Source organism: Podarcis cretensis, assembly GCF_951804945.1.
Source record: "Podarcis cretensis genome assembly, chromosome: 1".
NCBI lineage: Eukaryota > Metazoa > Chordata > Lepidosauria > Squamata > Lacertidae > Podarcis > Podarcis cretensis.
Window position 1 is genome coordinate 51,523,977 of NC_137170.1, and position 24,168 is coordinate 51,548,144.

Genomic DNA, 24,168 nt, shown 5'->3' on the forward strand with positions numbered 1-24,168 from the left:
GAAAGCAAAATTATGGAAGTTACTGAAACTTGCATAATTCATTCTATTCACAGAACTTCATTTTATTTGGGATAAAGTTTGTAAAGCTCCTTGTATCTGGTCTTTGGATATGCCTAGGTCCTAGTTCTTTTTCTTCTTAGGGAGCAGTTCAGCTTCTCAGGCATTACCAAAAAAAAAAAAAAATGTTCCATACAAAACTTTATTGAATGTATCTCAATTTTGTAAATGAGGTGAACAAAACAAAATCCCAATAGCAACTGCTGCAATATAAAACCCAAGCCACCTGCCTTAGTCTCAAACAGCCTCTTCACGAAGTCTGTACTTCTATACCTAGGCCACAAGCAGTTTATCAATCAAGTAAATGCTTCTAGCTTAACAGTTGCCTCACAACATATCTGTTTTGAGGAAGCAGTGCTGGGAAAGAACCCTTGAGAAGGGAAATTCTCACATTTTGAACTGGCATGGGAAGACAAACCCAGCTTGCTCAATACACTGGAAGGGGAAATAGTGTGTTCTGAAAATGCAAACTGAACTGTCAGCATAGCCCAGTTCACTGCACTGTGCCATGTCCCAGACAGTTAAAAATCTGCAAGTGTGCACAAATATGGTGCTCCTTTAATTGGGCCAAATGCATGTGAGTATTGAGTGTGGACCCATTCTTTGCTCTTAATAAAGGATTTTGAAACATACCATCCGTGATCCAGGAACATAACATCCATGATCCAGAGAAGCTGGGTTAGGGTAAGGGCTTGCTTCTCTCTGAAGCCACCATTGCCTACCATGCCAGCACAGGCTTTGCTATAAATGAACACCACATATGCTTGCCTGATCAGTCCTCTGAATATTTTCCTCTCTTCTTCTTCTCTTGTAATTTATGCTCTTTGCCCTTTGTTTTGGTGCTCTCTAATTCAAGACTAAATAGTTTAGTTTTAAGCTTGCTTGTGGTTGATTGTCTTTGGTTCTGTGTCCCCAGTCGAGATAAGTTTCTGCATCTCATTCCCTGCTCTGTCATGGACTGCATGAGACACTCCTGATTCTGGGTTACCATTTCCTCCCGACTCCAGACCAGAATATTAAAACCTGCCAGAAAAAAAGTGACAATTGTAGGAATTCTGCTTTGGAAAGCAAAATAAAAAGTACATTCTAAGAGCTCTGACCATTGCCAGCAAAAATAAAGTAATTGTTCACATGATGCTGACACAAACGCTTTGCTCAAATATTTTGCAAAAGAATGAAACTTTACTATCTCTCCTCTTTCCCCCATCTCTCTTCCCACTTTCTTTCCTGCCAAACCCATATTGCCTGTAACTGTAATGTCTCACTCTGAATGTGACTGACCTGTATGAAGAAATATCTGACTTGAAAACAGAGAGACTGTATGTACTATTGTTACCCAAGTACATATTTTAAATGATGATGATGATGATGATAATACATCCAAGAGCTCAGACACTGTTTGCCAGATCTGCTTAATACTCAGCTACTAAAGTTTAATGGAGCAATTGGCTTTTGATGTTAGATCTACAAAGTCTCATTACAGGAACAGCACCCAAAGCAGTAGCTAATAATCAGGTATATCAGTAATTCATCTTTCCCAACACTTAACAGTACCTTTAAGTTAGACAGCTATGCCTGAGTATTTTTTTTATTTCATATTTTCAAACACCTCTTAACACTTTATAAACCTCTTTAACACTTAAGACAGTTTCTTAGTGGTTTATAAAATTGTGTGTGTGTATGCGCCCCTGCAATTATGTGTAGTATATATATGGAGAGCAAGAGCGAGAGAGAGCAGACAAGGAAACTGAGAAACAACATTAAAATACAATACAATAAAATCCCCCAAAACAGACACAAAGTGGCAAATTATAAAAGCATCTTAAGAGTCAATCATCCCTTCCCCCTTCCTTGACTCACAATATACAGCATTCATCTCAATGACACACACACATTACATCCGAATTCTGTCTTGCATCTACTCAAATCATACATCTGCTGCTCATTCAGTATCACTCATTCCATTCTATTCTCACACATCCACCTGCTCACACACACAATCCACACACTAACTCCCACAATATCTCCCACTCAGTCACTAGTCATCATCACCAATCACACTGTGCACTCAGCTAAAAACGTACTGCAAAAACACCAGAAGACAATGAAGCTATAGCCTGACTGAATCGTAGAAAATAACAAAACTAACTGCAACCCATTAATCACGCAGATTTACTGCTCCTAACAGCAATCTGCCTTTCACTCAGGTTGCTGTCTCCCACCCAAGACTCCCCCCACGCCTCCTTTCTTCTCGCCAAGGAATCCTGATACGCCATTTGCTTATCACCTGGTGTTTCTCCCCTGTCCCTTGCTCTCTTGCATGCATTTATTATGTTGCCAAATAACCTCCAAGCAAGGAAGGGTCCACTTAAGATATGAAGCAGACTGCTGGAAACTAGCAAAAGTGTACAGGTTCAGTCCACAATCCCTGGTACGGTGTAACAGACAAAGGCACTGGTATGCTGGTACTGCTAAAACATTTATTTGTCCCAGGTGCTAGGTAAATTTACTTAAAGAATCCATATAACTGCCAAGGTTAAATTATTCTGGGCCTTCTGTCTTTTGCATTACTGCCTAAAAGGCCAATAGATGGCAGCAGTACTCTCCTTTCAATAGACTGTTCCACCCTATCATTTCTAAGCTAAAGAACAAAGTAGTCAAGGGTCAAAGTACCGAATTTTTCCGTGTATAAGACGATGCTTTTTGTTAAAAAAAAATAAATAGGCAAAAATTGGGTGTTGTTTTATACACAGATAATGAATGCAGAGGTGGGACATGTGATTAATGGCAGCAGCAAGCAGGAGACTGGCAGCGGTGATTGGTGGTTGTGGCAAGGCCTGCTGGTGATTGGCTGTAGCTGCAGTAATTGGGAAGGCAATCGGTGGCTGTGGTGAGGGGGGTAGGCAATTAGCGGCTACGGCAAGTGGGCAGGTGGGCTGTTGGCGGCTGTGGTGAGGTGTGCGATCGGCAGTGACTGGCAAGCGATCAGAAGTGGCAGGCAGGTGGGGGAGCGATTGGCAGAAGTGACCTCCCCCATCCATCACCCAAGCTAATCAATTTCTTAATTTTGGGTTAAAAAAAATGGGGGTCGTCTTATACATGGGGGCATCTTATACATGGAAACATACGGTAGGTATGACGGACAGCAAGAGATTGCATGTGGAAATACACAAAACTGGCCCGTTCACATGCTAAGCAGGGACTGGTATCTTTAGCAGCAAGAGGATCCCACAGGAATGGGGTATGAACTTTCCTCAACCTCATATTTTCTCTGTTTCTGGCTCGCTTCTGGTAACAGAGCCAAGAAGGTGGCTGGAAGGTAAGGCATGGGATGGGTTCAGCACCACTCTCTCTTGTGCTTTTATTGTTAAAGTACCACCTATTCTTCTGTGTATGTAAACCGTCTTAAAATACAACTTTTGTAGTTGTTGAGGAAAGGTAGGATAAAAATGTCCCAAATGAACATCTAGAAAGTGTTATAGGTATAGCCACAAAATCCCACCCCATTGTCAGCATGCTTTTATCTGGAGAGTGCCTGATTGTTTTTATCTGGTGAGAACAGTGGTCCATTATCAAATGTGTAAGATTAAAGCAACCACTCACCCATTCCAGAAGCCAGTGTGTCTCCCATAGGGTTGAACTTATTGAGCTGCAAATGTAAACACAATAATGCATTGTAACAGTGTCGGTTGTTCACTTAACATCTTCAATCAAATAAAAAACCAGGACATTCTGGACAGAGAAATGCCCAGCACTGGATGTGGAAAGAGTTTTGCACAAATCAGCAGAGCTTTGAATAGCAGGTCTCTCCGCCATCCCCCACCTACGTTATCACGAGATGCGTATGGTGACAAGAAGCAAAGGAATAAAAAGATTTTTAAAAGCCTCCTGCAGAAAATTAACTGATGGATCTAACCAGGAGCCTCAGTGAGCGGCTCTCATGAAATCTGGCTTAGGAAGAGGCACCTCTGGCAACAGGAGATAAAACATTTCTTCCACCACAAGAATGGAAATGAGCCTCTGCCTCAGAAACTGCATGGGCGCACAATTAAGATAGATTTTTTTTAAAAAAAACCCAGGGCTCTGATTTCAATTCTGAACATCTGGTGTGGAAATAAACAACTCAGGTATTATTTCCCACAGCCCACACACCAAATGAATTGACATGAACTTTGTTTATTGAAGTTTGGAGACAGCTGTGCATCTCCTCATTTCTGGAGTTTAGGAAACGAAAGGCATGCCTCTGGAGGAAAGGGTGGGGCTATTACAGTAGTCTGTCCAGGCATTCAGTGGAAAGGCTGGAATTTGCAACATTGCAAATGACTAGTTCAGCAGCTCTTTTAAAAAAAAAAAAGCTAAGAAAAACTAAAAAAAGAAAAGGAAATACAAATGTCTCTGCTACAGTTCACAAACACATTCATCAGTGGCAAGAACAAAAAACCGATTCTGATGACCTTGACCCTGCAGTGGAAGGTGCCTCTTCCTCCCTGAGGTCTCCACACAATGTAGAAACTCTGACAGCTCTCACACTTCTTGCTGGTCAAGAGATACACATCAAATGCATAGACACACAATCATAGAATTGTAGAGTTGGAAGTGACCACCAGGGTCATCTGTTCCAAGCCCCTGCAATGCAGGAATCTTTTGCCCAACGTAGGGCTTGAAACCCACCACCCTGAGATTAAGAGTCTCCACCGACTGACCATACCTAAGTCATCCCACATGTACAGAAAACTCCGGGGTGGGGAAGGGGTCTCATCTCTGACCTTACACCATGCTTTGGATGATTCAGTAGCAGCAAGAAGCCTCCAAAGATCTCGCAGGTGCAACATGGGGTCAGAAGTGATACACAGAGGAAGGTCAGAATAATGGGAACCACAGATGCTGGCTACCAAGACAAGCTAAAATGTGTGAAGCCCTGGCCACATCCAGTACAATAGGGCAGTCCAGGTTTCAGAGGATTTCTCTCCATTAGGCACTAGTGGTCCTACCAAAAAGTGGTAACACAGGTTCTCCCCACCCAAGTGAATTCCTGCTGTGAATATGTCTGTCCTTGAAAAATAGCTGTGTGAGTTATTCTGAAAGAGAAGCCCTGTATTGGAGGCAAAGATTTGTCACAAGCAAACCCATCAATCAGTTGCACCATATAAGAAAATAAATAATTATTTCCCTAACCCTCCCACTTTTTTTGGGTTGGGGCACAGTAGCTCTTTGGACATGCTATCTACACTTACCGATATAATTCCAGATGCATTTGGATCGTGCAGCTGGCAAACCATCTCCCCACTGTTTCCATCAAATATGTCAATGGTTCTCAACTCGCCCACTGTGTAGCTTGGGAACCTAGGGTCTGGGTAACGACCCACCACAATGAGGTCATAGCGAGGATGCCATGTTGCCTAAAATAAAGAAGAGGTGGTTAAGCAAGGTCAGTGCTAAACTGATACGTGTTACAGAGGACTAGGATGACGATGACAACAACAATCTTATCAAGTACTGGCATTCTGCGGGTCATTCAGATTCAGCTCGTACCCTTCACATGGGAGCAAACAAACTGCAGACCTTTCAAGGCATCATAATGTAGCAACATAATTTCCATAGGTTCTTACTAACCCTACCACTTGGAACTTGTGTACAAATCTAGGGAGACGTTCTGATTACAACTAGGTGCCACTGCCCTAGGATTCCTTCTGCCCAACCCTGCCATCAATAATGGTCTGCTGTCACTGTAGATTCCAGTCTAAGGTTGTATACTGGAATGCTTATTTATATAGATCCATAATCAGAAGCAGAATGAACCACTCTCCTCAATATCCTATACTTGAATCTATACATATAGAAAGAGCCTGTCCATAAGGCTCCCAGCAATTTTCCATACAGGAGTTGTAGGATGCTTTTCTTCTTAACTCTCTGCTCTCTGCATCACATGGGCCATGCTCCCAGGTCAACACTCCTATTTCTTCACCTTGATAGGTGTAAGGTGCTGGAACTGCCGATGGGGATGTGAAATCAAATGCTGGGGTTTGGACCAATCAGAAGAGGAATAGACCCGGATTTCATTGTACTGGTCAGTACTCAGTAGCTTAGCCCCATCCGTTGGGCTGAAATAAGCTGGGGAGGAGGTGGAGAAAACAGGAATATGTATAAATGTATTGTGGCCAATAACAAAATAACCAATGAAATATTATATTTATAGACATTGCAGCTATGATTACCATCTCACTATGCTTATTATTATTATTAGTCCTGTAGAAGAATTATAATAAATGTGTAATTGTTGAGTGATGGTCTCTTCTAAAACAGACAAGAGCAACATTTGAATATGTCCTAAACACCACCAGTTATAGACATAACTAGAATGTAACAAGCAATCTTATCTGAGAACAAAATGCTGGATTTCCACCAAAATCAACCAAACTATATGCATAAATCCTTAAGTACCACTGATTTCAGTAGGCTATCGGTGTCTCTAAATTCAGTTTCCTTGGACTTAATTAAATAAATTCACACTGACTTCACTTTTAGCTTTACCACGCACTTTTTAAACAAGACTTGCAAGATTCACAAACTAAAAATGTGAAATCACAATTGCAGAATTTGGGGAGGCAGGGACTGGTTTAGAATTCAGTGATTCTGAAGTAATATTTAATATAAATCTTGAATATTGCACTTGGATATCTGAAATACATAGTGTGGCCTGAACATCTCAAGTTTATTTGGAATCTGTTTTCAGATGCCAAAATACTGATTGCAAGTAAATGGCCTAATCAAAGACCTCCTATGTTGAAGGATAGGGAAATCATTACTATGATTTGGAATTTGGCTGAAAGATGTGCATTTATGAGATGGTAGACAATTCTTGTTACCCTTTATTTATGAACACAATTCAGACGTTAAGAATAAGATTTTATCCATGTTATACAAGTGTCGCATTTTTTTTTTTAACATGGAAAATAATAACTAAGCTACTACCTTCATTATTCTCTGTTGTTGTTTTTATCTTGTGGGGCTAACATTTCTATTAAAATTTTGGTTTAAATTTTAGCAAGTCTATAGACACACCCTGTATAGACACACATTTCCTCTTTTTGACAAGACATGTGAAACTATGACATGAATAGGACTAGTGTCCCGTCCTGTCCCCCGACATATCTTCCAATTTCCTTCACCACTTATGCCAAGGTTTGAGGGTACCTTATAATGTGGTTGTATCTCATTTTATCCAAACAATCTTGTGAGGTAGCAGGACTGGCATTGACCTTTACAAGGCCAACAGTTGGTACAGTGAATGCAAGGTGGAAAGACAAAGGCATGTGGCACTGAGCTGAAACACGCACAAGCCAAGAATGGTTAGGTGGCAGAGTATAAGCCATGAGCCACTTTGCTATCTTACCTGCATTAACGGGTTTATCATGTGGAAGTACATGAAGAGAACTTGACTTGTCCTTAATGTTTCTCAGATCCCAGATCTTTACTGTCTGATCCACAGAGGCTGTAGCTAAGAGCCAATCACAGTGAGAATTGAATTCCACGTGAGTCACTTTCTTTTTGTGCAGTTTCAGGTTCCATACCTGCGGTGGATAAAACAAAAGCCAAAATGCATTACAACTACAGAGCAAGAGATTTAGACATCAAACATACTTTTCTAGGAGATGGTAAAACCTCTTTTTAAATTTTTTTTAAAAAAAATAATGATGTGGAAGACAGGAGAATATATGCTTGTATTCTAAATCAGCCTAATAAAGACAATTCCAAAACTCTACCGGAGATCAAAGATTGATCTAAATAAGGAACTTCCAGGTTCTCCTCCTGGGGAATATGATCTCTGCAGTAAAGGAAACCTGTGGTTCTCCAGATGTTGTAATACTACAACTCCCATAATCCTTGATCATTGGCCTTGCTGGTTGGGGCTGATAGGAGTCCAAAATCATCCATGATATATATTCTAAGTCAGGGCAACATTAAAAAGTAAAGGTAAAGGTACCCCTGCCCGTACGGGCCAGTCTTGACAGACTCTGGGGTTGTGCGCCCATCTCACTTAAGAGGCATGGGGCCAGCGCTGTCCGGAGACACTTCCGGGTCACGTGGCCAGCGTGACATCGCTGCTCTGGCCAGAGCCAGAGCCAGAGTCGCACCCGGAAACGCCGTTTACCTTCCCGCTGGTAAGCGGTCCCTATTTATCTACTTGCACCCGGAGGTGCTTTCGAACTGCTAGGTTGGCAGGCGCTGGGACCGAGCAGCGGGAGCGCACCCCGCCGCAGGGATTCGAACCGCCGACCTTTCGATCGGCAAGCCCTAGGCGCTGAGGCTTTAACCCACAGCGCCACCTGTGTCCCGGCCCAGGGCAACATTAGGCAGATGTTAAAAATACCAAAAATCTATGTATGTCTGATCAAAGCAGGCTGTAAGGCAAAGAGGAGGGGCACACTAACCTTTTCGCCCTCAGTACTGAGCAGAACTACGTTGCCCACATTATCACCTGTCGCAACAGTCCGGCAAGTTGCAGATACATCAACACTGCAGTACCAGAAACTAAAAAAGAAAGAAGTACAAATTCAGAATGTTCACCCCCTATATGTATAACTAAGGTGGTTCTCTGTTCTTAGCAGAATGCAAAAACAGTCTTTATATAAATAATGGAATCACAGCTGAGCTGAGCTGAACCGAACCCTAGTGCCATTCTGATGTGGTATTCATTGTTGGATTATTTATCAAGTAGCGTAACAAAGCCAACAGGCATCACTTGGAAAGACCAAGCACACTCTTGAAAACATTCATAATGTGTATCGCATCAGTTCTAAGTATTTGAAATGAACACCAATTTTAAGTGTTGGGAAAGGGGTAGATAAGTTTGGAAGTCATGAAACACAGGAACCCAAAGCTAGCCCAAGACACTTCACTGCCTGAAGTATAGGTCAAGATGGCTCACCACCATCACACACACACACACACACACACACACACACACACCCATTCCATGGATACAGAAGCTGAGCAGAATGGCAGATGACTCTTATTTCAGCACTGGTGCTGAGACAGCGTCCACCACACTTCAGAGCAACAGGCCAGCTTAGGGGGCAGGAAATAGGGGCAGAAGGCAGACCTTGTGGCACACACTGCTCTTATAGGGAAATAGTTGAGGGGCTCAGAAAGTAGAGCAAGGGGCTTCTACTACTGCCCTAAAACATCTGCCAACATGTTCTGCCCAATGGTAGGGTTTGCCTTGCAAGTATGAGAGCCAAGTTACACTTTCTGTGGCAGATGAGATTGCTTCTTATCTTTCACATGCCTTCCAGTGAACCTCCAGAATGCTTGAAAAAGAAACCCAGATCTAAACAAGCATTAGAATTCTATACCTTCCTCTTTCTTTGAGCATATCGCACGCTACCTCCCAACACTAACTCCCAAACATGAGGTGCAATTTATATCTTCAAAAAGTTTCCCTTCCTGTATTACTTTGTTTTAATGGGAGACATGCAGCTGATAAACGTGCCTGCTATATGAAAGCAGACCTTATTGGCTCTGATGCACAGTCACACTCGCTCAGTTCAGGACAATAGGCAGTGTAAAGATAAAACCCCAGAACCTGTCTTGTTCACTCTTCTTTGAGCATACGTGACATGGTTAGAATGCTGCAGTTTGTAGAATTCCTACTGAAAAAGTTGTTTGCCTTCTCTACGTGTCAGGTGTGCTCTAACAGGGTATGCTATGCACCCAAGGAAAGAGGGATTTCCAGGATCCTGCTCAACACTCCATCAAGCAAAACACTACTCAAGTGCTCATGCCCACGAAAAAGCCGAACCACTTCCATTTGCTATTATGCACAACAGTAATCATATTCCAATCCACATGATCAGAAACGTATTGCCTCCAGTAGGCCCGGGGAAACAGCCCAAGCAAATGCTAATAATCTGTCCTGGCACATTCAAAGGAAGGGTAAAGGAAATTTATGAGCTGAACAACGACACTGCCCTTCTCACTCCTCACCAAACATCATGGAATTCATGGTCACAGACTGGGGTGCGGGAGATCACTTGCGCTGGTCGGCCCTCAAGGTGCTGTAGACTAAGGGTGCCATCCCCTGATGCCACATAAAGATTTGCCGACTCAAATGGGCTGAATTTCATGCCTCCAAGAGAGTCTCCTGGGCCTTTCTGGAACACAGATGGGAAGAGGAGAGGAATATGCCTAAGTTACTGCGGAAGGATGGGAATAGGCAGTCAGCACAACCTGGCAGAGATGCACTGAGTTCCGGCTCTAGGTGAATTCACACCTACCTACTTAATACTGAACATTGCACCTTGTACAGTACTAGCTCTGAACTAGTTAACTTCTCAGATGCTGCATGCAAATTTCTTTCAGAAGTTCCACTTCAAAAATGTTGAGAAGCTATACAATATCCTCTTCAAAAGCACCAAGCAATTTAAAAAAAAACTAAGAGAGAAACATTAAGCCATCTGTGTGCTAGTAGACTGGTTTATCAAGCTCCTTCTTGCGGAACTATTAGTATTGACTTTCTACTCTTACATTCTTCAACACTTCCGGTACCTATTTAAACATGGAGCAAACAAAGAACTTTGCAGAGCTAGGATAATTCTGAGGACAACATATAACATTATGTCTCAAGTCACGACACACACCCTCCGTCTTTAAACAAGTATAGTACTAAATATTCCCAACTGTGTATAGAAAACGCAAATAAGTTCTGCACCTTTATGATAAAGCCAGGCAACTTTCCACATATTAAAAAGTTCCCTTCAGCTACATTAAGGTTCCTCTTCTTCCAACTAAAGGATGTGAATGTGGCAACTGCAACTTGATGTCCCTCCACACAATTGAAAAACCAAGAATAAATTGGAACACTATTCCATCCTATTGAACCTCAGCACTGAAATTGTCCATTATATATTTCTTAGAAGGTATTTGTTCACAACTTCTCTGCAGCTGCATCCAGTGCATTGTTTATTTTACTTCTCAACAACCATTGGAGCTTCTGGAGATTCCATAGCGTAGAGGAAAACTAATCTAATTCCATCAATCTTCGCTTTGCTGCATCAAAATGTGAAGACTTCACCCAAAAACTTATGTCCTTCACCCAAAAACTTATGTCCCATTTATTCCTTTACACAAGGACCTCCATCTGTGGAGGGGTATAAAAATATTACATGAGGATATCCAAGCATGTGTCTGTTTTGCTTCTGATATATGCTTCAGATAACTACTGTGAGAATCAGGTTCCTGATGCCTGAATTGGGAGGAAAATAAAACACTCATGCAACCAAACCTACATTCAGGTCGACACAGATAAAAGTTTATTCACACATTCTTCCCAAAGCTGGTGTTAATATCAGTATCAGGACAAAGTAACATCAAATAAAGTGCTCAATGAAGTTTCAAGAGATCCTAAGATAGCTTAAGAACAAAAAATGTGAAACTGGTAAGCATTCAAAATGAACCCAAAAACAAGGGATATGGTATCACAAGATGCTGACAAAATAAGGATGAAAGAAGAAGAAGAAAAGAAATCCTAATGTATCTCAGTCTATTGTCATTGAAGGCTTTCCTCAAGTGTCAAAATGAAAAGCAGCCTACAGAGATCTCTGTTAACGGCATCACTTATTCGCAGCTGGCAACACAGTTGGACTTATTGTGGCAAGAATGTTTGTGAAGAGCCCACTTCATCAGATGCACCTCTTAATAACTTAAAGGTGAAAAAACCCGAAGCTTTTCTTTTAGGTATGGTAGGAAAGGACATCAGAAGAAAGGACTGTAAGCTTTTCCAGTATGCGGTAACGGCAGCCAGAATCCTGTTGGCTCAGAAGTGGAAACAAGAGGAAATACCGACGATAGAAGAATGGAGACTAAAAATGACAGACTATGCAGAACTGGACAAATTAACTGGGAAAATTAGATATACTAAAGATCAAAAGTTCATCGAAGACTGGGGGAAATTTGTGGATTATCTGAAAAATATATGTGGTGTGAATACAACGCTAGCGGGATTTAAAGAGGCACTGTAAAAAAAGAAAATAAGTATTGTTTATGAGAAATAATAGGAGTAAGGAGGAAAAATGGCAATACGAAAGAAGGGAATGTGTATTAAAGGTGTAACCACGGACGATTGTCAGAGACGTTGAAGGAAGTCAAAAAAATAACTATGATTTGTTGTATGCGGGATTGAACGAAGAATTGGAGGGAATTTTATAAAATGTATAATAATAAAAATTATCATAAAAAAAAAAAAACTTAAAGGTGCTACAAGGCTCTTTTTTGTGTTTGCTCATAATCCTAAACACTGGTGCCCAGAATAAATGTTAAGTTATAATACTGAATGTGTGTGTTTCATTTGGAAATATAATTCAAAACAAGCTTAGGAACACAATAAAATAATTTCCACTCCTTTGTCACGTGCACAGGAGAGTTCCCAAACTACCAATCTCCTACCACATTTCCAACACTAATTTGTTATGGCTCTTTATCTATCTATTCATTACAGTATGTTTGTTATTGCTTGGGTATACGTCACATTTACAGACAGATCATGCACAATTAAGGCAATAAATTCAATCTGATGCATATTTGGGAAATATATCTCTGCCAAATGAGAAAGAACCCTTTAGGCAAAGAGATAGGCTTCTGCAAAATGATTCACTATGTTTTCCATAGCGATATCAAATTGTACACTGTTTTCCTCCACATGGTTCTTTTACTTATGTAACCTGCCTAAAGGCCCAGTTTCAGGGGGCTAAAAGATAAAGTACATGATTAAAGCAAATAGTAGCGATTCGAGAAGAGCAAATCATTCACATTCTGAGTGAATAACTCTGGTAAGACCAGGGTGAGGGCCGACCCATGCCGAAATTACACCACTTCCTCTGTTTTGTTGCCTTCTAATACTAGAAGCAGTGAGAGGAGGGGAAAACTTTTATCACATCTTACTCCCAGTTGTCGGTACTGGTGAAGACTCGAATTGTATTTCCATTAAAATCCTGCAGGGCAGTAGTTCCAGCAACTGATGATGTGTACAGCTCACTAGGGTTAAAAGGGTTAAACTTCATTCCTGTGATGGCCCCTCCAGTTCTCATCTATAATGAATGGGATGAATAAAAACAGAAAGCCACTCAGAGATGAAGAAGAAGGAAAGTCCCTCTTGTTATCTCATCTAACACCAGTACAAGGCAGCATTCATCTTTATGTGGCATTAGCCAAGCTGAACAAATATCCTCATAGGGGAGAAGTTCCCTCTGGCCAATACCATTTGTGTTAAATAACTGCCATGTTGAAGAGCAAGCCTGCAGAACTCCTGGCACCATCTACATCTTGAGTGGTTTGGCTCAGCTTCTTCTCAGAGTTGCCACCATGAACTAAACTGTTGAAAGTCACCTACTCCACCTCTTTACAAGAATGGGTTGTTCTGTGAACAGTTGCTAAAGGACTGAACCTAAGGGTACTAGCGGTGGGAGTAGGGAAAAAGGATAAAGGATAAGACTGCAGACAAGTAATGTCCCAATGGAGGGAGGGCATACTATATATGAAGAGTTTCAGGAGCTCAATTTGGGGGCTGAATTATTACCTTCTTGTGAGGATTTGGGAGGATAAAATGCAACATGGAGGTGATGCCTGGAAAGCTGTTCTGGATGATAAACAACAGCTTGGGAACTCTGAAACTTCCATATTCATTGTTGCCATAATACTCCCCCTTATTTTTGTTTGATAAAGGTGCAAATTAAAGTCCAATGTCATGTTTCTGCCCAGAGTATTAGTCTTATGCTTTTGTGAGCTTTTCTTTGGAATGGCTAAGACGATACTATTTTTAAAATATTTGCTTGAATACAGACAGATATTCAAATCATAGCAGCTCAGTATGCTTGGAGAAGACTTGGAATTCTCAAGGAAGTTATTCTCTTCCTCTGGGTTTGCTCAACCTTTAGAAAAAGATGAAGTTCACTCCACAGATAAACACAAGTGTATTTTGCCAAGGCATTATTAACAATTCAAAGCAAGGCCGATGAAAAATAATATTTCATTTGCAGGGACCTCATTCCTTCAACTCAATGAAGTACTTTCACATCTAACAAAACATGAAGCTGAAGAGCTAAAACAAATAAAAAAAGAACCTCTCTAAATACGTATGTATTTTCTATTTTAGAGTAAAAATTATCTAACTCAAATATGTAGCCAGATCATTCCCTTGCATAGAAAGCTGGGAAATTACAACACAGATTTCTCCAGTGCAATAGAGTTCTAACTAGAAGCCTTCATCATTAATCTACATACCACTCTAACACAGAGCTTGCATAGACACTGCATTCGATCTTCACAATGACTTACCCCTTTTATGAAACAGCTTTTATTAAGCATTTCATAGTCCCAAAGGATGATGTCTCCACCTTTGGAGCCCACAGCAACTGTGCTGGGGTGCGTTGGGTGCCATTCCAAGCATGTAACCCTCCTGTCAAAGGGACTTGCTGTGCGGAACAGGCGGTACGAATAGAGGGAACGTACAAAGGGCACCTGAAGACACTGTTACAAAGACAATGAGAGAGAGAGAGAGAGAGAGATAAGCCCTGCAATTCCCATATACTCAAGTCTGTGCTACTCTTCCAACTATACTGCTAACAGGTTCAACTGTGGACCATACAGTGGTACCTCGGTTTAAGTACTTAATTTGTTCCGGAGGTACGTTCTTAACCTGAAACTGTTCTTAACCTGAAGCACCACTTTAGCTAATGGGGCTTCCTGCTGCCGCTGCGCCACCAGAGCATGATTTCTGTTCTCATCCTGAAGCAAAGTTCTTAACCCGAGGTAATATTTCTGGGTTAGCAGAATCTGTAACCTGAAGCGTATGTAACCTGAAGCGTATGTGACCCGAGGTACCACTGTATTACACTACATGCATCCATATGTATTTTCCCTCCAATTTTCTTTTTTAACAGAAAACAACCTCTAGATCAGGTGTGGATCAGGAAGCTTTTTGGCCAGATCTTCATCTCCCCACACCCTGCAGGCTAACTTTGATAGGTGAGTCAATCAGCTGTCAATCAGCTAATGTCATAATGATGTCATAATGTTGTCAACATGCATTTCTGCATCTAGATGATGCAAGCTTCACAGAGGTACAACAAGAGGAGCTGTGGAACTCTTTACCTGCTCGTTTTTCTACTTTAAGTTGTTCCCCTCCCCAGCTGGTTTTCTCCAGAAATGATAAGGGGAAAAGGAATATGGCGAGAAGATGAGCAACACAACAATGAGAAATTATTATCCTGTCCATACAGGGGCAAGAGTGAAAAGAAATGGTACTATGTATTTCCAGAATTAAAGCTTTACATTTGATGTGGTGGAGGAAAGGAAAAGTTTGTAGATAGCCATAGTTTAGCGTTGCCTCTCATCATAACCTTAATGCTATGAGCCTGAACAAAGCACTACAGTCACACACTCCCCCCTTCTCCTTGCCTCCTCCTGCATGGCTAAATCAGCAGAATTTACTTTAGCTTTTAAAGAACCTCAGCTTAGTTACAACTGAACCAAGGATGTTGTTTTTATAGAAACTCCAGCTAGCCTATCAAAACAGGCCAGCTTCATAATCCATGGTTTCGAGGTGACTTGTTATGAAACTTACTAGAGTTTTGTTTTAAACCAGGATTCCTGGTTCAAAAATAATGCTAAGCCAATATAGTTTAAAAGTAGAACTACACTCTGTCCATACCCCTCTCCCAATTGCACAGGAGGAGGTGGATGGAGAGTCATAGAATCATAGAATCATAGAGTTGGAAGAGACCACAAGGGCCATCGAGTCCAACCCCCTGCCAAGCAGGAAACACCATCAGAGCACTCCTGACATATGGTTGTCAAGCCTCTGCTTAAAGACCTCCAAAGAAGGAGACTCCACCACACTCCTTGGCAGAAAATTCCACTGTCAAACAGCTCTTACTGTCAGGAAGTTCTTCCTAATGTTTAGGTGGAATCTTCTTTCTTGTAGTTTGGATCCATTGCTTCGTGTCCGCTTCTCTGGAGCAGCAGAAAACAACCTTTCTCCCTCCTCTATGTGACATCCTTTTATATATTTGAACATGGCTATCATATCACCCCTTAACCTCCTCTTCTCCAGGCTAAACATGCCCAGCTCCCTTAGCCGTTCCTCATAAGGCATCGTTTCCAGGCCTTTGACCATTTTGGTTGCCCTCCTCTGGACATGTTCCAGTTTGTCAGTGTCCTTCTTGAACTGTGGTGCCCAGAACTGGACACAGTACTCCAGGTGAGGTCTGACCAGAGCAGAATACAGTGGCACTATTACTTCCCTTGATCTAGATGCTATACTCCTACTGATGCAGCCCAGAATTGCATTGGCTTTTTTAGCTGCCGCGTCACACTGTTGGCTCATGTCAAGTTTGTGGTCAACCAAGACTCCTAGATCCTTTTCACATATACTGCTCTCAAGCCAGGTGTCACCCATCTTATATTTGTGCCTCTCATTTTTTTTGCCCAAGTGCAATACTTTACATTTCTCCCTGTTAAAATTCATCTTGTTTGTTTTGGCCCAGTTCTCTAATCTGTCAAGGTCGTTTTGAAGTGTGATCCTGTCCTCTGGGGTGTTAGCCACCCCTCCCAGTTTGGTGTCATCTGCAAATTTGATCAGGATGCCCTTGAGTCCATCATCCAAGTCGTTGATAAAGATGTTGAATAAGACCAGGCCCAAGACAGATCCCTGTGGCACCCCACTAGTCACTCTTCTCCAGGATGAAGAGGAACCATTGATGAGCACCCTTTGGGTTCGGTCAGTCAGCCAGTTACAAATCCACTGAGTGGTAGCATAGTCAAGACCGCATTTTACCAGCTTCTTTACAAGAATATCATGGGGCACCTTGTCAAATGCCTTGCTGAAATCAGTCAGTCTTTCTCAAGCTCATTCTAGCTAAACCATCATTTAGCATTATGTGCAAATGCAACCAGAGTGTCATGCAGTCAGGTGGATTTTTAAAAAGGAAAAATCTACACATGGCTGTATTATGCATACTATAGTATAGAGGAGGGAACATAAACATGGGTCAAACAGTCAATAATAACAGAACTGTAACTCTTTTCTCCTCCACACTACTATGCAGAGTATGCATTTAGATAGAAATAGAAACTGCAGGAACCTCAGGTGTTCAGCCAGTTTGTAAGGAAAAACACCAACCTTTCTGAGCTGTGTCCCAATAGCACCACCCAGCATATTCTGATGTAGATAATGGACAATGTTCTTCTGTGTTTCTCGCTGATGGAAGAACACCCCTGTTTTTCTGACCATGGATCCATGGAAAGCTTCTCCTGCCAGACAACAGCAAAAGTTATATTACTACCTACTTACATGCTCATTTAGGACAGATTTCAGGTTTTTAAAAAATAAAATAAAAATGGACACATACCCCAAACTGGAGCCAGGTGCAACGAAACAAAAAACATACTTTAAAACAAATTCTAGTCAGTTTTCAAAACAAGCCACTTCAAATCATGAGTTATAAGTTTGGCTTGTTAAATTAACCAGAGCCTATTTTAAACTTCAATCTCTGGTTAAATTGTAATAACAAGCCAGGATTCTGTGAAATCAAAATAAAACACTGCTGAAGTCTCTTGCTGGACATGTTGAAGGAGGTAGGAAGTATACAAGCCCAAGTTTGGGTTGGACTCATTCCAGCTTCTTACACATTTAATGCTAAACTACTACATGCAAAGTACTCCACTGAGTTCAATGAGGCTTATTCTCAGGTTAAGTATGAATAGCATTGCAGGCTAACTCTCACTACACTAGATTAGGAGCAGCAGACTTTGGGAACCACTACACAGCGGGTGGCACTGAGGTCTAAACCACAGAGCCTAGGGCTTGCCAATCGGAAAGTCAGTGGTTCAAATCCCCGCAACAGGGTGTGCTCCCGTTGTTCAGTCCCAGCTCCTGCCAACCTAGCAGTTCGAAAGCACGTCAAAGTGCAAGTAGATAAATAGGTACCGCTCCGGCGGGAAGGTAAATGGCGGTTCCATGCACTGCTCTGGTTCGCCAGAAGCGGCTTAGTCATGCTGGCCACATGACCCGGAAGCTGTCCGCGGACAAACGCCGGCTCCCTCGGCCTATAGAGTGAGATGAGCGCCGCAACCCCAGAGTCATCTGCAACTGGACCTAATGGTCAGGGGTGCCTTTACCTTTACTTTACACTAGATTAGGGGCAGCAAACATGGGCAACCACTGGTTAGGTAGGCGTATAATATTGAGTGGTTCAAGTTTCTGAGCTACTCAAACTCTTCAGCTGGCTGGGTGTTAAGCAAAAAAAACGGGGTAGTGAGAAGACTATGCAAGGAAATAACAATGGCTGCAACAGGCCTGGAAAAACCACAGAGGCTGTATTTTGCCCCCTTTCTGAACTGAAATAGGTTAGCAGTCAGTATAGCTCTACCAGGTTAAAAATGAGCTAAAAAGTAAGGTAGCTGGAGACATCATTCTTAAAGCACAGTGGAAGAAAATAAGTATTGGCCCAGTTTAGGATAAAAGCACAATATTCCAGATACTTCCAAAAGCATGAGAACATAAACCCCAGCCAAGCCCCCCGGAGTTCCTGCAGAAACAGAATATTCCAGGTTTGTTCTGTAGTCTACAGAAAATGTGCAGAGCTATTGGCAGGCTGTTCTCAACAAACAAACCTGCTGACTCTTCATGGAAAAGTCTAAAAACACTGTTGTCCAGGGAGAATTTTGCTGAGCAACTCAGCTTGGGATTTGTTTTCGAACATTGGTTCTGTCTGTGTTTTCTGTTTAATCACCAGAGACATCTACAGCAACACAGAATCTGACTGCAACATGTCTAATCACCCCCAAAGCAAAGGAATACGGCATACTGCAATTTCTTAGGAGTCAGACAACAACAGTCCTCATCATGAGGTAGAAGCAGATCAAATGAAACTCTTGAAACATGTATTTTTGCAAGGAAGGGTCCATAATAAAACAAAAGTGTTTCCTTAGTCAACCAAAAGGAGAGAATATTAAGGATACAACCCCCATTCTAATACTGTATCATCAAAACTCCCCATGGATTTTAACTGGCCTGGTAAATCTCTATGTCACAGCAGCATACCTGCTGTTTAAAATATAGATCTTCTCCATTCATATGCAAAGCAGTGGGGCTGCTACTAAAAGGGGGCACAAACAGAGGTGTTGAGTGCTCCCCCATCCCTGGCAAGTACTTTTCTTATAGTCAGTCTTACTTTAAATGAGAGATTTCCAAACTATGTGCCGTGACACCGTAGTGTGTCGGCTGCAGTGTGTAGGTATGTCACGCGAACACTTCCTGCGCTCTTCCTGGGGCTGGAAAGGGGGTAGTTTAACCTCTGGTTTCCTAGTAAAACTGAATTGCTGTGTTGCAAATTGATGCATGTCTAAAAAGTGTGTCACCAACATGAAAAGTCTGGAAAGCTCTGCTTTAAACATGGAGCATGAGAGTGCCTGAAAAGGGTTTAAACATTCCACACTTTACTGGCCCTTTCCACCACATGAATGGGGCAGATCCAGATTTCAAAAGATGCAGTCTCATTATTGCCACATACAGTATTGGGTTTCTGTCATTCCGCAGCTGGGAGACTCCTCATCAGAGGACAACCTGTACTCCCCAGCACTACGACAAGCCTGGGATCAAACTCAGGCTGAGGTGAGGCCATCCACATCACAAGTGAGTTCAGCCTCTGGGATGCGTGTGCACAAGTCCTGAGCCTGGAGGAGAGATGGTACCTCAAATGCTAGACAAGATTCACCTCATTAGAAGGGCCTGACTGCTGGCAAGCACTCCATAGGGGCCAATGAGACTTCTGGATGAAGGCAGCTGATAGGAGTCGTCTGGATTCAGGGTGGGAGTCCATCACTTCCAGCTCAAAAACCCCCTCATATTTGGCTGGAAGAACTGCTGGAACAATGCCTTTGTACCAGAACTGTGACAGATTTGGCTGACTGACTAGCCTAAGCCTGACCTCAGACCTGTCACCTGCCATGCCTTTTTCTGCCCATGGATTAAACTTGAAGATGACCTCAGACTATCCCGAACTTGCCTCTCACTAGACTTCTTGTTTTAGGCCCTGATTACTTGGACCATAACCTTGGATACCACTTCTGCTTGTGCTCCTGTCAGTATTGCCTTAACCCTAATCCTGTTTCCTAAAGAATCTAGTGAGAGCAGTACAGCCCAATTTTGAACATGAATATGTCCAATGCTTTTACACTTCTAGCCTTGTCTGCACTATTGAGAGACTTCTAATGTCAAAAGACTTTTAACACAGAGAGTTATATTTGGACCTGCTTATATCATGAAGATTATTTCTTTAAGAGGCTTTATTTTCTAACGTTTTTCGGGTTGTACAAAGCTTCATCTTCTTTTTAAAGCCAGTGCAGTTTTTTGAACAATACTCGTAAAATAACATTCAAACAAAAACTAAGTGAAGTGTTAAAATAAGTCCATAAAGGGAGATATGGAAAAGATAGATTAAAATGCTTTTACCAGATAAATTGGAAAGGCAAAATATACTGGACTGCTGAATGGGATAAATAAGTGTCAAGGAAAGTTGACCAAATGTTCCTGTACTTGTTTTTGTGTTCACATCAATGCATTACTAGTTCAAATAAGGAAAGGGAGTGTAAACCATTCATTCATTGTTATATGGAAAGGAACAGCTTCTCCTTCCAGCATTGAAGCACCATTCATTTCTCTGACCCTGGAGCACACATGACTCAGGGCCCAGTGGTAAATTCCAAATAGCAGGAATGCAATTGTAAAACATGCATATATCTGAAACATAATGAAGTTTGCAGGACCAAATTAAATAATTACCAGAACATTAACTCAAAAAGTGTTACAACTGAGCAGCCCCACATGAAGTGACAAAGAATTTGATTTCTGCTTCACATTGCTGTATAAAGCATACTTTTAAAAATCTCCCAATTTTACTATGTGGGGATTAAATTACCTTTGTTAGTTAAGAGGCAAACCACCAAAACAAGCTGCATTTAGAGCTGATTTCATTATTACTATTTTGGCCTAGAGAGAAGCAAAAGGCTTGCAGGAAAAATGACAGGGGAAAAGATTAAATATGAAGAGATCAAATTACATGTACCCATGGTCTGTTAGCAATAGCAACTATCAGAACACAACAGAATCAAATTGCATTAGCATTACATAGACACATATGAGAAATGTATGTTTTAAGGCCTTACCCATTTTTTCCAGAATCTTGGGGGCTTTTTTCACAAGAAATTTATTTGCATATGGCTCATTTTCCAGCTCTCTGGTGTCTCGCTTCCTTTTCCCAGTTGTTTTTGCCTCTTTTTCTGATGGACACTCAGGAGACTTTTGTAGTTTCTTGTCCCTTGACTGCTTCCCAGGGGCCATTCTGGTAAATCACTGAGAAAGACCAACAGAGTGGGGGGTATAGTCATAGAAGAACTCTTTAGATTCTTAAGAAAAGTAGCATACATTTTTAAAGTAGCTTAAAATGGAAGTAAACAGCAAATGTAACATGAGATTTCAAGCCCCACCATTTCATAAATCCTCACCAATACTTTATTATTATGAATTCTCTTTTTACATTTATATCCCAGTTTTCTTCCATCATGGAAGTCCAGATAGCATGCAAAAGTTCTGAGGAGGTTCTGAGAAAGTGTGACTAGCCCAAGGTCACCCAGCAGCTGCATGTGGAGGAGCAGGGAAGCGAACCCGGTTCACCAGATTATGAGTCCACCGCTCTTAACCACTACACCACACTGACTTTCCTTTCTGCAGGATCCAACAACCCCCTCAGTTTCATTTCTTCCCAGAAACTAAGGATTGCTCGCTTAGTACTGTATAGGTATTCTTCTCCCTTCCCTTGATCTTAAGAGGATAAGAGCAAGGAATATCAGAAAACGAAGAATTGCCATGAAATTGCCATAATTGAAGTTGTTCAATCTCTGAAGCATCAGATGTTAGTAACTGACTGGATGAGGGCAAAACAGACTGAAGCTTAATCCAGACAAGACAGAGATTCGGAACAGATAAAGTACTTCATTATGCAGCGCAGAGTTAAACTATGCAATCGACCTCAATAAAATAATATTCTTGTGTACAGTCTATAGATATTTTAACTTGAAGCAGTCATAAGGTGTTTAATTATTCTACAGTTGCATTTCACAATTATTATTATTTATTAAATTATTATTAAATTTATTACCTGCCCTTCATCAACAGCTCCCAGAGTGGGTTACAACAATTTAAAATTCAGTGTTAAAAACAGGTCAAACAAATAGTCACAGGAAAAGGTTGGTAACTTGAAACACACACACATCTCAGATGCCAAATGCTAGGGTAAATAAACAACAGCCCAGTAATGAGAAGCAGTGGTTGTAGGCAGGGGGAGATGAAAAATCAGAGTGGGGTGGGACTGCGTTCATATCAATTATTCTCAGCAGGAATAAAACCTCATTTAATTCTGAATAAAACATACCAAAACAAACTGACTATATATTATTCTGTAAAGGCAACATGCCTGGGGGGTGAAATAATGTAAAACAGCAAAAGCACTTTGACAAACATACTCCAGTATCCTCAATCCAGCTTCTCCTGTTTTTTCCCCTGCTGCTCTGAGGGGCTTCTCCCAAGTCCCAAGTGGGGAAGAGGAGGTCAACATTCATTCGTCTGATTGCTTAGGGACAGTCCTTAACAATAGTGCTGCCTGCGGAGTGCCAAAGCATTGAAGCTACCTCCATGTTTTGTACCCTTTCTTCAGAAATGGCCAAGTGATTTACTTTTTTATAAAAAATGAAAGTGAAAAATTGGGAGGGGGTTTTCTGCTGGTCTTTGGGCCCCCAAATCCTACCCCTTTTACGCATCTGTTAGTGGTCCTGGGTCAACCTGTATTCAAAAGGCACTGGAAGCAAATGCAGCCAATGGTTGCTAGACAAATTATGCCACTTCCTGCTCTTTCCAAATACATTTATACTGTAATAGTTTCCTAATGGCCATATGATATTTAATGACAAAGCAATTTATTTTACCACGTTTATTATCAAAATAGATAAGTACAAGGAGTTGTGGCGGCGTGCATTTGATTATGAGACCCTCAGAACAAAATCCCTGTTTAACACCTTGTGTTGTCTGTGTCCTTAATAATAACAATGATGATGATGATGATGATACTTTGGGGCATTATTCAGCGGCTAAAAAGCTCCCCTTTCATGATGACTGGGCAGCTCTAGGACGCTGGAGACAGGAACGTTCCTGCAGGAAAAAAACAAAACGGGTCTTTGACCCCTGCAACCCTGAAATACTACACCACTGATCTTAACACATAAAATATTTCCACCAGTCTGGAGAATTGCTAAGTGCAATGATCAGAAATGCCCGGAAGGAAAAAAATCAAGAAACCACCGTATAAGCAAATACTGCAGGGGGGCTCCTCCCTCCTCCTCTCTCTCTCTCTCTTCCTCAAAGACAGCACGTGAAACAACTTTCAGTTTTATGTAAGTTCAATATTATTAGCATACCAGAGGCGGGCCAAATAGTACAAGGCTGCCTAAGTAGAACCGCCCGCCCTCCCCGCCCTGGACCAAAAAGAAAAAAGCCCACCGCCTTTCAAGCGTGAGGGGACTTGGAAATAAGGTTGGGGGCAGCAAGGCGGAGCCTGAAGCAAAGAAGGAGGTCCTTGGCGTCGGATCGCAAGAAGCAGGGAATGCAAGCGAAGGGGAGGGCTTTGTATCCTCCGAGGAGGAAAAGCGCCTCCCGAGCGCGGGAGCCTCCGCCACAAGTTGCAAGGGGTGCAAAGGGGAAGCGGTAGCCAGGGGCGCCCCCTCACCTGAACTCCCTTGACCGCACGCTCCTTGCTAACGAGGCCGCCCCGGCTGAGGAGTGGATGGACAAAAGGCGCGGGAAGAAGGAGCCGCCTCCCCGCCGGTTTCATAACCTGATGGCGGGGGGGGGGGGAGTGTAGAGAGAGGAAGGAAGGAGGGAGCCGAGAAGAGCTTTACGCGGGAAATTAGTCGGGTTCCGGCGTGGCTTCGGAGTGGGAACCGTGTGGCTGGCAGGCGAGCAGGCAGCCTCCCTCGGCTGGGCGCTTTCTCTTTCCTCTCGCC

General features: G+C 42.0%; 1 protein-coding gene across 3 annotated transcripts; it reads right to left on the reverse strand.

The window, feature by feature from the left end:
• Positions 1–185: 185 nt before the first annotated feature.
• On the reverse strand, positions 186–24,135 carry DDB2 (damage specific DNA binding protein 2). 3 transcript variants are annotated; one of them, XM_079946646.1, is made up of 11 exons: positions 23,892–24,135; positions 21,280–21,466; positions 17,234–17,364; positions 14,389–14,580; positions 12,997–13,142; positions 8,490–8,589; positions 7,451–7,628; positions 6,023–6,168; positions 5,292–5,456; positions 3,661–3,706; positions 186–1,080 (listed from the first exon to the last, which is right to left on the reverse strand). In XM_079946646.1, exons 2-11 carry the CDS (start codon positions 21,452–21,454, stop codon positions 830–832), a joined length of 1,530 nt encoding a protein of 509 aa, XP_079802772.1. In that variant the 5' UTR covers positions 21,455–21,466; positions 23,892–24,135; the 3' UTR covers positions 186–829. The 3 variants fall into 3 exon arrangements, with proteins under 3 accessions (XP_079802772.1, XP_079802770.1, XP_079802771.1); XM_079946644.1 differs by lacking the exon at positions 12,997–13,142 and adding an exon at positions 10,045–10,211 and having other exon boundaries at positions 23,892–24,132; XM_079946645.1 differs by lacking the exons at positions 12,997–13,142; positions 23,892–24,135 and adding exons at positions 10,045–10,211; positions 23,584–23,716.
• Positions 24,136–24,168: the final 33 nt, after the last annotated feature.

Bases quoted from the DNA above. Each gene is read 5' to 3' on its own strand.
- DDB2 (XM_079946644.1), bottom strand. From the start codon at position 21,454: ATGGCCCCTGGGAAGCAGTCAAGGGACAAGAAACTACAAAAGTCTCCT. The intron at 3,707-5,291 runs GTAAGTGTAGAT...TTACATTTGCAG, and splicing joins ATGCATCTGGAATTATATCG to CTCAATAAGTTCAACCCTAT. The intron at 1,081-3,660 runs GTGAGTGGTTGC...TTTTTCTGGCAG, and splicing joins CACACTGGCTTCTGGAATGG to GTTTTAATATTCTGGTCTGG.